Raw genomic sequence first — 16370 nt, 5'->3', positions numbered from 1 at the left:
TCCGGTCAGAGGCGAGAGGAGCTGGAGGAGCCGAGGAGCCGAGGAGACCGTCCTGGGAGCTGCTGCAGCGGGAACACAGAGGGAGAGAGAGAGTCTGTCCTGCCGTGGAGCTCTGAGACGAGCCGACAGCTTTCAGATTATTCACGAGTTCCACTTACAACCGGTTCACTGCGCATGCGTCGACAGTCATGTGAAGTCAAGCTGGATTTATCACACCGAGTTTTGTTTCCTTTCTTTTCAGGCATAAGTCATAAACTCACTGAACTAACACGAGACCTCACTGTGGTTGAGCGGGCTGGTGAATCTGTATTTGAAAACAACTGAAGCCCTGACGTAATGCATTTTCTTAGCACTGTATCAAATATTAATGGAAAATATTACATCCATAGATGCAAATGGTCATCCAAAAAAACACATTTTTATGAGTTTAAAATAGAAATCAGATATTAAATGCAGCTACTACAAAATATGAAAGACAGAAAAGCTATAAAAAACCTTGGAATATTATAAATTATTACAAACAACTAGGCTATATGATTTAATACCTATATATACCTAATACCAATAACCCTTTCTATGTGTATGTTATGTTTATTGTCTGTTTATTGTATGTATCTATGTATGTATGTGTGTAAAATAAAAAAGAGGTGGCCTATATTTGTGCCACGCACACACACACACACACACACACACACACACACACACACACACACACACACACACACACACACACACACACACACACACACAGGTAACCTAATGTGATTACAGCTCCTCCATATCAGTGCTTATAGAAAGATGATCATGTGTCTGATCAGCTCTGTCTTGACTTTAAGATCGTGGGTTGACAGAGATGGCACAACTGTCCGTAGCTCCCGTGGCCCTCTCAAAATTTCCCAGAGGAAATTTTCTAGTTTTTGTATTGCAATGGCCCTTTACTAATTTTTCAAGTGGTAAAAGGAGTGGTTAGGTAAATCTTCTAAATGTTAGGCTACTCTTCAAACAACAGGGGTCAAAGGTCAATGAGACAGCCAGCCAATGGCTGTGTCAGCTGAATGTCAAGAGACCAGCCGTGCACACACACACACATTCCCATGATTGATTTTTTTGTTTTGTTTGTGTTATTAATTGGGCCTCCCCTCATTTTTCCTCTTGTTGTTGTTTGAATGCTTGTAGCCTATGAACTGTATGGACTCACCTGATTTCAGTTTGATTTAGTGTAGTGGTGATACTTCCACCAGTAGATGGCAGTAGCAGCCTGTTGATGTGGCTGACTGGTAGTGATCCTTTCTCAGAGGAACATTAGAGGACCACAGTTTGTATTGTAATCCTAAAGCTTCAACCCGATCTGAGTCTTTTTTACTTTAATCCACTTTATACTCATTAGTGTGACTGCTGAAGCAGTCACACTATTGTTCTTCTGTTTGGCCATTTTCTTCCGCCTTTTTACGGTCTTCTTCTAGTCCTTCATACTTTGTGCTATTTCAACAATTCATATATCAAAACGTGCAGCTTTTTTTGAACTTTATCGGCATTACTTTTCTCTTTTTAACTATTTATACTTTTTCAAATATTTAACTTTTTCACAAAAAATCTCATATTCATCAAAGTCTCAACCTCTCTTCTTCACAACTCCGCTGTAGTGTAGGGGTTAGGGTGGATGCTTGCCAACCCTAAGGTCACTGGTTCGAATCCAAGGGAAGAACTCTTGTTATGTTATGTTCAATTCTGCTCTCCTCCCCCGCCTTCAATTGGTTACAGGTGTTTGTTATCTCCTTGATTACTCATACCAGTTTTCAGCACATCATCACATTACAATGAATGACAACAGTTTGGAAAGCAGTGTGCTCTCTGTAGCCGAGTGGCAGAGTAAATGTTTAGTGATCATATGGTCATGGGTTCGATTCCTGCCTCAGTCTTTTCACTTCATTGCTTGACTTTTGATTCCAATTATTCAGCTGTCATTGGACAGTCTTTGATTCCTCATAGTATAAAGCTCATTGTAACTCAGGTTCTCTGTGGCCATATGGTTAGTGCTCAGCCTGAAATTCACAGACATTTTCATTCTAAGTCATTCAAGCTTGACTCTCAAGCTTTCTTGATGTTGACAGTGTGCAGATCATTAACAGACAACAGTCTCTGCAACTGTGTGTGCACCGTGGCCTAGAGGCAGAGTGGAAGTCTAATGACCATGAGGATGTGGGTTCGATTCTGACCTTGGTCAAACATTTGTATGGTGATCACAGCTTGCACTATTTGCTAATTCTGCAACAGCGTTCAGTTGCTGTCAGCAGTCACACCATTTCCATTCTTGGAAATGCTTTTTCTAGTTGTTGATTAAGATGTTTCAAGAAGAACTTATGTTTGATTTCCATGGGGGTTATGAATAACAATTTATTTATAACCAACAAGGGAGTTAAAACTAACCACACTTGGCACATGCATCAGAAATGGCTCAAACTGGCTCAGACTGAATGACTCGAGGGCGCCCCCTAGGAAAAAATCAAGCTAAGATCAGGTATGACATTCATTTATTAGTCCTTCGATAAGGTAATTTGCAGAATTGTAGCTAGAAAAGCTTCAGTAATTCAGAGCAATAAGTTAAAAATACAAAAACAATAATAAAAAAAGAAATAGTGGTAAAACATGACAAATAATATGTAGGCTACAAACAAAACAGAGCATCTATGTATGACAGTTGACAGAGATGTGTAAACTCAACTGACAGTTTGACATTTGAAATTGTGTTTATTTTTCTTAATTTACTCAGATGTTGAGTAAACTTGAAATCAATAAAACTTAATGGCTGAAGTCCCTTAGCAAAACAGAGGAAACGCGACCGCACTGACATACGGTAGTTCCCCTTCAACATTATCAGGTCTGATCAATACTCATCAATAGTGAGTCAACAGACTGTGAGTCAGTAGCGTCCTCCTGTCTTCACCCATCGTCCATCAGCTGCTTCACCTCCATCTTCTCTCTGGTCCAAAGTCAGGTCCTTTCAATAATCACAAACTAACCAACAGACCAATCAGACTGATTGATCAGCCATCATTGGAGTTTCAGCTCCGACCTGAGTTCTCTCTGTAGACGAGACAGAGACAGACAAACAACTCTGACCTTTGACCTCCAGAGTTTTCTCTCTCAGTAAGTCTCCATCTTTGTTGTAGACTCTGCAGGTGTATCTTCCTTTATCTCTCCATGTGGGGTGGTTCAGGGTCAGACTGAGGTCTCCAGTCCTCAGCAGGTCTTCATTCATCTCTGTTCGTCCTCTGTAAACCTGGTCCTGTCCTTTAGGACCGTTCTCATACACATGGTGTAATCTGGATAAAAATTATTATTTGAAATCCCCCTTTTTGCTATCCAGGATCACGTAATCTGTTTTACTTTTATCCCAGTTGTTCAAAGCAAAATTGGATTGGATCAGTCTGATCCAAATCCAAATTTTCAAGATTACCAAATCCGGATAATGAGTGCTCTAGATGGGACTGTGCATCACACTGAAGGCTGATTGGTCTGTTAACAGCAGGTAGAACAGCAGCATGAGGTCTCTCAAAGTGTGTTTATTTGAAAACATAGTGTATGTATTGTTTTCTGTGCTCTTTGTTGTTTCTTCAATGTCTTTTAAACAGCCAGACTCCATCTGGTTGGGCTGTTAAAATAAATTGAAAAAAGCAAATGTACAGTACATTAGTGAAATTGTGTATACTTCCGCATGTGTTTCAAATTCAAACTTTAAATTTCAAACTTCAAATTTCAAAATTCAAACTTCAAATTTTAAAATTCAAACCTCAAATTTCAATATTCAAAAGTTAACATTATTTACTAATCACTGTTGTGGTTTAAAATTAGGTGCAAAATATAAATCAATAACTGTATATATACTACTTTATGAATATTGTTTATTTGACCAGTTTGAATTTAATTTAAATCACATTTTGTTCCTGAAACCCCCCCTGAATCCACCCAACTGCTGGGATCAGAATAATCCTGATTTTCTGGATCAAAGTTATCCCGATCCTACTGAAAAGTTTTGAACAACACAAACTGAGGGTTTTATCCATATCAAAACCAAGATTGGATTACGTGATCTAATCCGATCTCAGAATCCGTTTTTGGTTTTGAACAACCCATTTTCAAGATTTCATCCAATCCATTATCCAAAATCCGATTGGATTACCTTTGAACAACTGGGCCCTGAGTCACATCTAAAATGTAATATATTACATAACAGTAGTTTGTAAGTAATACGTTTCTTTGCAATATCTCTTAGGCTACGTTTACACATGTCCGACTGTTTTCATAAACGGACATTTCACCCTCTCCGTTTACAAAAATAACTGCATGCACACCACTCCGTTTTCAGAAAAGTTTTAGTTTACACTAACCCGAGGTTTACCCCCGGCTGGTAAAATTATTTGTAGGAGAAATGTTGGTCTCATTGATGAAATCTAACAATTGTGGCAGTAGCATTAGTTAGTGAAGCTTCATGGGAGTATTGGGCAGAAGAGCACTGCCTTGGAACGGTGCAAATGATGGTTAATCTCTCCGTTTTCAAAAATAACTGCATACGTATAAACAAGGCCTTAGAGAGTAATAAGTTACAGATTACTTTTTAGTTACTTTCACCAAAATAAACACTGAGGACAAGACATTGCAATATTGAGTCATACAATAATCTGTCATCAGCTGGATGAAGATCTGGCATCTGGGCTGCAGGCTCCTCTGACAAGGAGCTGCACTCTGTAGTGAGCAGGAACTTGATGTTGTCTTCCAGTTTTCTTACTCATCCAGTGAAGCTTCAACTTGGGCAGAGAGACAGCAGCCAGCAATGCATCCTGGGAGTCAAGGGTTGCTGCAAACTGGCTTCTCTATTTACAGCTGTGGCGCCTGAGGTGGTAATTCAACCTAATTCTGATTGTAACGCATTACCGGACGGAGTAACTGTAATAATAATACAATAAATATAATAAGTAACACGTATCTGTTACTGCCTAGAAGTTATATACTCTAACTTTAGTATAACTCGTTAATTTTGTAACGAGTCCCCCAACACTGGACATGAATTCTCTGCAGAGGAGACAAAACCAGAGACAAACAAACAACTCTGACCTTTGACCTTGAGAGTCACTACTGTCCATCTCAGTAAGTCTCCATCTTTGTTGTAGAGTCTGCAGGTGTATCTTCCTTTATCTCTCACTGTGGGGTGGTTCAGGGTCAGACTGAGGTCTCCAGTCCTCAGCAGGTCCTTCATCTCTGTCCGTCCTCTGTAAACCTGGTCCTGTCCTTTAAGACCGTTCTCATACACATGGACCTTCCAGTCGAGTCTGTCCGTCCACTCCACTCTGACGTCTTCAGACAGACCAGCTGTGGTCTTGAAGGGCAGCCGGACAGACTCCGCCCCCTGCTCCACCTCCACCTCCACCTGTTGGACTGAGAGACAGCAAACCACATGATGATGTCATCAGACAGCAGCAGCAGAGGCCTGTACCATAAAGCGACCATAGACTGTAAAAAGAATGGACGTAGCATTCGTGACGTCACCCACTGGTTTTGGGCTTTTGGGTTTTGAGCGCCATGTTGGATTGGCCGGCCGAGAACCCGCCCACTGGCCTCGAAGCAGCTGTCCACGGAGCTGCTCGGACCTGTCACTCAACGTTTCCGCGCCCTAATTGGCCAGAATTTTAACCTAATAACAGTAAAACGGTAGAGTTAACCCCCTCAGAGTGTGTGCAGGGGTAGAAACTATCGATTGAGACCAAAAAACGTTTTGACACCAGGCTTTTAACATGTTTATTGAGGATGTAAAGTCGGCGATTTTAACATGGGGGTCTATGGAGAATGCTGCTTTCTGACACCAGCCCCCAGAGGAAGAAGAGGGGATTGCAGTTTTTTGAACGCGGAAGTGACTTCACTTCTCAGACCGACAACTGCCCCCTTGTTTGTCTTTGGCGTCGTATGGATAATCATGGTGAAAATCTAACGGATTTGATCGATCCCGGAAACTCCTTTCATCCGTTGTTTTTTCATAATGTATCATAAACTGGATACAATCACCGCAACTCTGTCTGGAACGTCGCTACTTTTATTTCCATCTCCTTGGTAACAGTACCTAATACCGAGGACACGTCATTTTTCCTGATTGGCCGATGGGTGGAGCCTTTTAGTCCTGAAAGCTACGCCGACCCGGAACAGGTTAGCCGTTCAGAGTAAGGCCTTAAAGGTACAGCCCTCACATGGTTTAAATCTTATTTAGCAGAGAGGCGTTTTTCTGTTCACATGGGTGAACACACTTCTGCTACATCCCCTCTTAAATGTGGGGTGCCCCAAGGATCCATCTTGGGCCCTATTCTTTTTTTAATATATGCTCCCCCTGGGGTCCATATTTAAAAAACATAACATATCGTTTCATTGTTTTGCTGATGACCTGCAGATTTACCTGCCTATCCAAACCAATAACCCTGCCTCCACTCAAGCTTTGTTGAACTGTCTAAATGATGTTCAAATGTGGATGGCTTTAAATTTCCTGAATATTAACAAATCAAAAACAGAAGTAATTCTATTCGGCAATTCCAACCTTCTTGATGGCTGTAATAGTGTTTTTGGTCCACTAGCCTCCTACTGTCGCCCTACTGCTAGGAGCCTAGGAGTTATCTTTGATTCTGCCTTTAAATTTGACAGACAGATAAGCTCAGTCATTAAATCTAGCTTTTTCCAGTTAAGGCTACTAAGTAAGGTGAAGCCCTATTTCCCCTTACCTGACTTTGAAAGGGCGATCCATGCATTTATCACATGCCGTCTTGACTACTGCAATTCTCTGTATGCTGGACTAGACCAGCAGTCTTTGAACCACCTACAGGCTGTCCAGAATGCAGCTGCTCGATTGTTGACAGGAAAAAAACGGCGTGATCACATATCTCCTATTCTCGCCTCTCTTCACTGGCTCCCTGTCCAGTTTAGGGTGCAGTTCAAAATTGTATTGTTTGTTTTTAAGTATCATGCTCCAGCTAGAGCTTTGAGGTCAAGTAACCAGTTACTGCTGGTTTGCCCCAGATCTAAACTAAAGAGCAAGGGCGACAGTGCATTTGCAGTTGTGGCCCCAAAGTTGTGGAACACTTTACCCCTCCACATCAGAGCAGCTGAAACTCTGGAGCATTTTAAATCACTTTTAAGGACTCACCTCTTTTCTCTGGCCTTCATTTCACCCTGACACCCTGACCTTTTATGTTCATCTTTTAGTATAGCTTTTATTTGTTTTATCTTATCTTAGTAACTGTTTTTACTGCCCTATTTTACTATTAATCTATGTTTGATGATTTATGTTGTTTTATTTATATTGCTAGCACTTGTATGTTGTGCAGCACTTTGGGCAACTAAGGTTGTTTTTAAATGTGCTATATAAATAAATTTTGAGTTGAGTTGAGTCGAGGTTTTAATCTCTGACCTGAATCTACAGCTCTGATTTCTACGGTTTCATCTTTGACGTGAATTCTCTGCAGAGGAGACAAAACCAGAGACAGACAAACAACTCTGACCTTTGACCTTGAGAGTCACAGTTTTCTCTCTCATTAAGTCTCCATCCTTGTTGTAGACTCTGCAGGTGTAGTCTCCTGTGTCTCTTTTGAGGTTTTTCAGGGTCAGACTGAGGTCTCCAGTCCTCAGCGGGTCTTCATTCATCTCTGTTCGGCCTTCGTAAAGCCGGTGCTGTTCTTTAGAACCGTTCCCATACACATGGACCTTCATGTTGCCTTCATCCAGCCACTCCACTCTGATTCTAGCCGTCCACTCCACTCTGACGTCTTCAGACAGACCAGCTGTGGTCTTGAAGGGCAGCTGGACAGACTCCGCCCCCTCCTCCACCTCCACCTGTTGGTCTGAGAGACAACAACCACATCATCTTTACTGAAGGTGTTGGACATGATCAGAGTTTTGTTTGTTGGTTTGCACACACACATGCACGCACACACACATCCAAAATCTCCCACCCTGGGGCTGAGGTGTAGAAGTATGTCACACACACACATTCTACCTTCTTTGATTAATCGCCTTTTATGAACTAAAAGCCACCAGGCGACACCAAGAGAAACACCCAGTAGAATGAGTAGAACCAGGAGACCACACACAACGGAGGCTTCAACGATGACAGAGAACTTTTCTGTGGATGAGATGAACATAAACAACAACGTGACCTTTACATGACCTCTGTGACCCTGGTTCAAACTCCAACCATCTGACCTCAGACGTGTATCTATAGAGGAATTATTTGTTTATTTTAGTAAAGAAATCATCACAACAAGGACAAAGTGTTTGTTTCGTTTTTTGCTCCCCCCAACACTGGGTGACCATCAGGAAAACGATTTAGGGGTAAAAAATGACCGGAATTCTCCTTTAATGTACTATTTTCTCTCTTGTTTGCCTTGAAAGCGATGCGAGTTGATGGTATTATATAAAACCTATTAGTGCATCCAACAGCACAAAAAGACATGATCGCGGCTCTTTCTGCAGGCGACATGCGCAGTAGAACGTCAGTGACGTAGACTGATAATCCCTCTATAGCTTTGACCTTTGACCTGCATCCTGTACTGTAGGTGTTAGTGTGTGTTGCTGACCTTTGACCTTCAGCTGTATGTCTCTCAGTGTTCGTTTATTTCCAAACGCTGAGATGATGCAGGTGTAGTTTCCGCTGTCAGAGAGGTAAAGGTTCCTCAGAGTGAGACTGAGGTCTCCAGTGATCAGAGCATCAGTCTTCATGGATGTTCTGCTGCTGTAAACCTGGTTCTGGTCTCTGAGGTCGTCACCCAGCTGGTGTCTCTGGTGGACGGTTGGAGGACAGAGGTCGTGGCGGCTCCACATCACTGTGGGGTTTCTGGGTAAAGGATAGTCCTCACAGGGGAGCAGGGCAGACCTCCCACTGTAGAGCTCCACCGTGTCTCCATGTCAGGACTCTGAGGACAGAGACAGGAACACAGAATATGGTCTTAAATACTAGTTTGAAGTTTTTCTCAATACTAAATAATGTTCATTTTTCAAATTATGCCATTTAAAACGAAATAGATGATAAAGCAGAGTGGGTCTGTGGACGTGGCTGCCACTTGATTGACACAGTGACACTTGTCAATCAAGCGCAGGCTCTCCTCTTCATGGCACTAACAATGTTAACACAATGATGAATCTGTTCATTTTAATCCGTCTTGTAGCCGGTGTAGGTGGGTGTATAGAGCTTGGGTCAGATCTACTAGATTTGGTGTTTCTACAGTAAATATTTTTGCAGAAACGTGCGATTTTAAAACATTGGTCCGTTCTGCTTCTCTCTGAAAATCTTTGTATTGGAGTCAATGAGGTGCAGAGACAGACGTGGCCGCACTTAGAGGCTGACAATTAAAATTCTGTAAGTCTCTCTGATATTTTGAGCACATTGTGAGAGACAGAACAAGTTTGTCTACAAATTTGGAAAAAATCATGTGTCTAGAGTGTAAATTGTGTCCAGGAGGAGTGTGGAAAGAGAAAAAATGTAGAATTTTTCTGGGCTCTCTCCCACTCTAACCGATGATGTCACCCACTCTGACATGAACATTCCGTGCAATACACAACCATTATAATCTCAAAATTTCTCCAAAAATGATCATGGTCATTGATCAGTGATTGATCAAAAACTATATGACCTATCAAAATGTGGATTAATACACTAATACACAAGACTTGTGTCTACTGTTTAAAGTTCAAATGAAGTCTCTAGGTGAAAGTACGCCTGAGCAGTAGACGTTTGTAAAACTCCAATGATGATGTTCTTTCTCGCTCTTTTTTTGACTTCAATGCAACATTTTGTGCAGTTTTACGCGTAAACTGTTGAGAAAAGTAATAGCACACCGATCCCGCTCAAACCGCACATTTTGGTATATAATTTGGGAGGACTAGTAGCGAATCGAAATTTGTCCGGAAGATGAAGAATAAAAATATTATGGAAGAAATAGCTGTAGTGGCCAGTGCCCGGTGCCCCTAAAATCTGTCCCTCTCCAAATATTTCTACACGTTTGTCATGTTTATATTCAAAGGCAGTTGTGTATTGTCCTACATAACAGAGAGCAATACAAATTAAAATAGTTATTTCCAACAGTGACAATATTTATGTGCATATTTAAATTTACACAAGCACTACACGCAGTCAGGAGCAGGTGTAGATTTTGTGAGAAGTTACGAAAAGATTAGCTTTGATGAATGTGAAAAAACACGTAAATTTATGGCTGTTACTCACGTTTCATGAATGAGACCCAATGAGTGTTTGAGTTGTGTGTGTGTTGGGGGGGGGGGCAGGACACAAAGAGACAATTTATACTGACTAATCTACACACACACCATCTGTGTTCTTAATCCCTTTATGAAGAATGACACAGCAAGTAACAACAGCAAACAGCAGAACCAGGAGAACCGGCAGGACCTGGTGAACCTTGACCCAGCCTCGATGACGTCCTGTAGTTGACACAATCAACGACAATATAAGATTCAAATATTAAAGCAGAAGTAAGTGATATATTTGTGTTAATATAAGTCTTAAATAGTTATATCTTCCGACAGAAATCACTTACATAGAGTGTTTGGACCGAAACACGGGTCTGTCAGTCCCTCTGCTCTGCTCTGAGCCCAGGAGAAAACTTTCCTTGTATCCTACAGTTTTTATCCAATGAGGAGAGAGAACGGCATGCAGGGCTGTGTGTGCAGCAAGGGGGCAGTTGTCGGTCTGAGAAGTGAAGCTCACTTCCGCGTTGAAAAAACTGCAATCCCCCCGGCTTCCTCTGGGGGCTGGCTCCAGAAGGGAGCAACTCCAATTGAGCCCCATGTTAAAATAGCCGATTTTACAGCTTAAAAAAACATATTTACAGCCTGGTACATTTTATTTTTTTGGTCTCAACTGATAGTTTCTACCCCCGCACACACTCTGAGGGGGGTGAATTTTTTTTAAACTCTACCGTTCTACTATTATTAGGTTTAAAGTTCTGGCCAATTAGGGCGCAGAACCGTTGAGTGACAGGTCCGGAGACCGCTGCTACGAGGCCAGTGGGCGGGCCCTCGGCCGGCCAACGGCCGCACCGCTCCAAATATGGCAAGTAGAATCCAACATGGCGCGGTTCAAACCCCCGTAGTAGCGGCACAAAACAGACTCCCCCAAACCAATGGGTGACGTCACGGGTGCTACGTCCATTCTTTTTACAGTCTATGGTGTGCAGCCAAGGGACGCCGTGAATGTGGCGACGTAGGGACAAGGACTGTTATGGTGCGTTCAAGGAAACTCGTATTTTTCCGACCCGTGAAGTGGTACCAGTTCGATCTGGTACGAGTTCACGGGTCAGAAGTTACGAGTGGCCGTTATAGTGACTTTCACAGGTAAAACAGGTCGGAAAAACACGAGTGGGTTGCCTGGAACGCTACAAAGTCGTAAGTTGTGACTTGAAGCTGTAATTTACGATTTCAAAAGCCTGCCTGGAACGCAGCATTAGCGAAAACGACCGGACCACTTACTTCTGCTTTAATAAACAATAAAACATAAAAACCCACTTTGCTCAGTTCCACTGTGACCTCTTACCTGAGAAATAACCAAATATACACAATATATTTTCTAAATGTGTTCTGACCCAGACACAATAAACCAGGAGAGTCAGGAGAAGCAGGATGAACATTAGACCCAGTAGACCAACGATCCAGTCTGGAGGAGGTTCTGTAACTGAGACAAACAACATGAGACGTTAGTGTTGTCAGTCAACTGAGAAGTGACTTCACCCATGTAACGGTAAATCTTAATCCTTTGTTTTAATCACTTGAGACGTTCCTACACCCTACTTTCCCAGACTTCCTTCTGCAATTGTAAATTCAAGTTCCTTTACACTTAACCATCTGTGATGCCCAACTTCCCACTTCCTAATTCACACTCAAACCCCTTTGTATTTTAAATTGTATCTCTTAACTCCATACCTCGGGAGACCGGTGATGATACCTTCAAAGGTGAAGGTGTGAAAACACAATCAGGGAAGGGGCTGGCCAAAGGACACAAACACACCCCAGAAGTGGACCTTCCCTCAGCTATAAATGTTTAGGTTTTCCCATTGTCTTTGTCTTTTCTTTAAAAATTGTGAAAATATACGCACATCCCTTGCTTGGGGTGCTGGGCCAAATGGACAATAGAAAATAGAAAAAATAGCCCGCACAACCTCGTTTTTGCTCCAGAGTATTTTTGACCTGATGAAGGGCTGAGAACCCGAAACGTTGTGTCAGTAAAATACTCTGGAGCAAAAACGAGGTTGTGCGGGCTATTTTTTCTATTTTCTTTGTCTTTTCTTTACCATCACCCACTCGGGTAGAACTGACCTTTCCTTGCAATGAAATAAATTCATGACGGACGGCGAAGTCTCTATTTCATTATTCACCAACAGCAAACGGCTAAGAATTTCCATGACACCCACCCCCCATACATACACACACACACACACACACACACACACACACACACACACACACTACATACCATCTTTGTTCTCAGTCCCTTTATGAAGAAAGAAAATGCATAGACCAAGACCACAAGCAACCAGAAGAACCATGAAAACCAGGAGAACCTGGAGAACCTTGATCCTGACTGGTAGAGATCCTGTAGTCGACACGAACAACAACATGAGATTTCTAAACATTAACACAACATTTCTGAGCAATTCATACCACTTAGATAACTTACCTATTTCCTTTGTCATTGTATACAGTATATTCTATACACACACACACACACACACACACACACACACACACACACACACACACACACACACACACACAGATAACTTACCTATTTCCCTTTTCATTGTATACAGTATGGCAGTGTGAACAGCAGCATTTAGTGAGACCAGGAGACAACAGACACCAAAGACAGCGTGGACCGAATCTTCAGGACGTCCTGCAAAAACAACAACATGAGATTAAAATATCACTATAAACAATAATGTCAAACATTAAAGCAGAAGTAAGCGATCCGGTCGTTTTGGCTAATGCTGCGTTCCAGGCAGGCTTTTGAAACCGTAAATTACAGCTTCAAGTCACGACTTACGACTTTGTAGCGTTCCAGGCAACCCACTCGTGTTTTTCCGACCTGTTTTACCTGTGAAAGTCACTATAACGGCCACTCGTAACTTCTGACCGGTGAACTCGTACCAGATCGAACTGGTACCACTTCACGGTCGGAAAAATACGAGTTTCCTTGAACGCACCATAACAGTCCTCGTCCCTACGTCGCCACATTCACGGCGTTCCTTGGCTGCACACACAGCCCTTCATGCCGTTCTCTCTCCTCATTGGATAAAAACTGTAGGATACGATAAAAGTTTTCTCCTGGGCTCAGAGCAGAGCAGAGTGACTGACAGACCCGTGTTTCAGACCAAACACTCTATAGAAGTGATTGCTGTCGGAAGATACAACTATTTAAGACTTATATTAACACAAAAATATCGCTTACTTCTGCTTTAAAAGACATTTCTGATGAGTCCATGTCCTCTGACCTTTGACCTTCAGTGGTACTTGACTCTGCCTCTCCTCTCCCCCCCTCCCTCTGAGGATGCAGGTGTAGCTGCCACTGTCTGTGGTGGTGGGTCTCCTCAGAGTGAGGCTGAGGTCTCCGGTCCTCAGAGCGCCAGTCTTCATGGACGTCCGTCTTCTGTAGCGCTGGTTCTGGTCTTTGAGTTGGTCTCCGTCCGGCTGACGCTGGTGGACGGTTGAAGGACGGAGGTCGGAGCGGCTCCACACCGCTGAAGGCTCGACCAGGTCAGACGTAGGAAAGTCACAGGGCAGCAGGACAGACTCCACCCCCCCATGTGTCTCCACAGCTGCGGCATGCTGGGAAACTGAGGACACAGACAGAGGTGAGCCAGAAACCAGAAGGTAATCAGACCCTCTGATGAAGACCCAGTGTTTGACCTGGAGCTGCAGTGAACCACCGACCGTCTCATCAACACAGACCCAAGGAACCAAAGGTTTGTTTCTTATAAGGAAAAGTGAAAAATTAATAAAACAAAAGAAAAATATAATGATTTCATAGCTGTAAGTATTTGAGTTCAATGTAGCCGTAAAAACTTACAACAAAGGCATGGTGTATGAAAATGTCCAAGGGCATGTTATTCGAAACCTAGATTAGGGATTAAGCCAGGATGTGTTGGTTATCCTGGCTTAATTTAGCCTCAACTCGGTTGTTCAAAAGCAGGTTAAATTTATCCTGGTCAAATTACTATGGTGATTTATTCTCTGCAGCTAGCCTGCTCCAGAATAACAGCCAGGTTTAGTTGATTCTGTTGTCTTTATCTGTGAAGTCAGCAGACACTCTGATCAGAAATCAATGTGTTTCATTGTTATTCCATGTATATATTGGCCTGATTTCTAAACAAACAAAATGCATTTATTTTAATCAAAAAACATGAAATATTTACAATATTTATTAGACTTTTTTAAATATATATAATTAGGCCTACTCATGTGCTTCTCACATTGAATCTTTGCATCTACCAGTGCTGCCTGCTTCTTCAAACGCAGGGCATGCAGATGTCTGACGGTTTGTGAATTCTGTATCAATTAGGACAGAACTGTGGACACTATTTTCGCTATCTGCCCTCTCTTTCTACAACCACAACTAGGAATTCTGGGGCCCCTGAAAGAATACTAAAGTGGGCCCCTGACTTTTCCACTTTTTTTTCTTAGACTACATATGTATTGTAATTTTGTATTTAGCCTACTTTGTTTTGACGCTAATGCAGTATTACTATGAGTATTAGTCAGGGTCTTATGCAGAATAATTCAGTCATACAAAGATTAGACTATGGGGTTTTTTGTGGGCCCTACTGGTCGCTGGGCCCCTAGAATTATCATCACCTTTCTCCCCTATACAACGGCCCTGACCACAACCACTGCACAAACACATGGCCCAACACAGGAGAGCCAACTCCTCAGGCCTGGACTCTGCTGTCCACTTACATCTCAAGGAGAAAGCCCACCTCTTTTGAGGACAACAATGTTCACATCCTAGACAGGGAGGACAGGTGGTTTGAAAGAGGAGTAAAAGAAGCCATCTATGTAAAAGTAGAGAAACCATCCCTCAACAGGGGAGGGGGTCTCAGACACCACCTATCTCCAATTTACAATGCTGCCCTTTCATCCCTTCCCAGGAGATTCAACAATCTAGCCTCAAAGAACAACCACTGTTCACAAATGGTCTCTTGTGACTCCAGCGACTGTCGTTATAACACAATAGGGCACTAAAAGTCAAAACCAACTTTCCACCAACGACTGTCACTCCAATGACTGTCGTTGGCACACGGAGCACAAAGGGTTAGTGACATCATCCAGAGGTTGAATACCTGGGTCTCCACACTAGTTAGTTGGACCAGTCCCAGCCTGGTCAGATCGTCTTCCTAGACAAATAACCAAGTCCATTTGCGTTTGATTTAAATTTCTTTGAGATAACTATGACCTGGACAACTGAGAATATTTACATGATTTTAAAGTCTCCGTAGGAACTGTACAACAGTGGAATTTTTGATGTTTGTTTGCAGCGTCTTGCTCTTGTATTGCAATTTGCAGACGGTTGCTGCACACTCGTCCGGCTGCCGGCTGCACATAGAGATAAATGTCATCTGTCCAGCCAGTAGGATGGCTTGTTTTGGTAAAAAAAAAAAAAAGGGGTTTTGGTCTTTGTAGCTCGTAGTCTATGCTATTACGATGGGACAAAGGCATCATTTGTGTTTGAACAAGACGTATTGATCCTGGAAGTTTTTCTTTTTTCATAATTACAAGATCCTGATATCTATACGAGATAAGGTGTCTTTTTTTTAATCCAGTAATGCACTTTGCTTCCGTAGGCTACAGTATCAGGTCAGCTGTCCTCTAACGTGGTTCACAAATTCAGAGTCTGTGTGTAGTTTATTTAAATGGAGTTAGATTAAGTTTTTCTCACCGTACAGCAGCATCACAAACACCACAAACATCTTCATCTTCTCTCTAAAAAAAAAACAGTCCCGTTCAAGCCACTTCTTCCTGTGGTGAGTAGGGGAGAGTGGGGTAATTTGTGCCAAGGGGCAAGTAGTTCCACCCCTGTTATCTGGGAAGTCTTGCCCCTTGCTGCAATCTGCCTCATCTGGGGCATCTTACTGTGAACTTGTGGCAGTGGCACACAGGGACTCAACTGTCCTGTGATGGCCTGGGTTTTCTCCAGGAGCTCCAGTTTCCCCAACACAAAAAAACACAAACAAAAAAATAGAATAATAATGTTCGATTATATGTTCTTTTTTAAACCCCTAATGAACTGAATGATGAATGAAGATAAGATGTGTGTCCTGAAGTATTCATGACTT

At 42.4% G+C, this 16370-nt stretch overlaps 1 protein-coding gene across 1 annotated transcript; it reads right to left on the bottom strand.

Annotated features, from left to right (window-relative positions):
• Positions 1-5: 5 nt before the first annotated feature.
• On the bottom strand, positions 6-16010 carry LOC146974981 (uncharacterized). Its single transcript, XM_085798969.1, has 9 exons — positions 15974-16010; positions 13533-13874; positions 11579-11710; positions 10354-10467; positions 8610-8930; positions 8030-8155; positions 7536-7874; positions 5113-5433; positions 6-112 (listed from the first exon to the last, which is right to left on the bottom strand). Exons 1-9 carry the CDS (start codon positions 16008-16010, stop codon positions 6-8), a joined length of 1839 nt encoding a protein of 612 aa, XP_085655095.1.
• Positions 16011-16370: the final 360 nt, after the last annotated feature.

Source organism: Trachurus japonicus, chromosome 14 (assembly GCF_045865225.1).
Source record: "Trachurus japonicus isolate A0001 chromosome 14, Traja_1.0".
Taxonomy (NCBI): Eukaryota; Metazoa; Chordata; class Actinopteri; order Carangiformes; family Carangidae; genus Trachurus; species Trachurus japonicus.
The sequence above is the reverse complement of the archived record's forward strand: the minus strand, read 5'-3'. Positions and strand labels throughout refer to the sequence as shown.

Excerpts from the sequence above, each read along its gene's own strand:
- LOC146974981 (XM_085798969.1), bottom strand. The coding sequence starts at position 16,010 with ATGAAGATGTTTGTGGTGTTTGTGATGCTGCTGTACG. Across the intron at positions 7,875-8,029 it reads AAGGCGATTAATCAAAGAAG|ACCAACAGGTGGAGGTGGAG; the intron begins GTAGAATGTGTG and ends GTTGTCTCTCAG. Across the intron at positions 113-5,112 it reads AGTGACTCTCAAGGTCAAAG|AGCTCCACGGCAGGACAGAC; the intron begins GTCAGAGTTGTT and ends GGCTCGTCTCAG.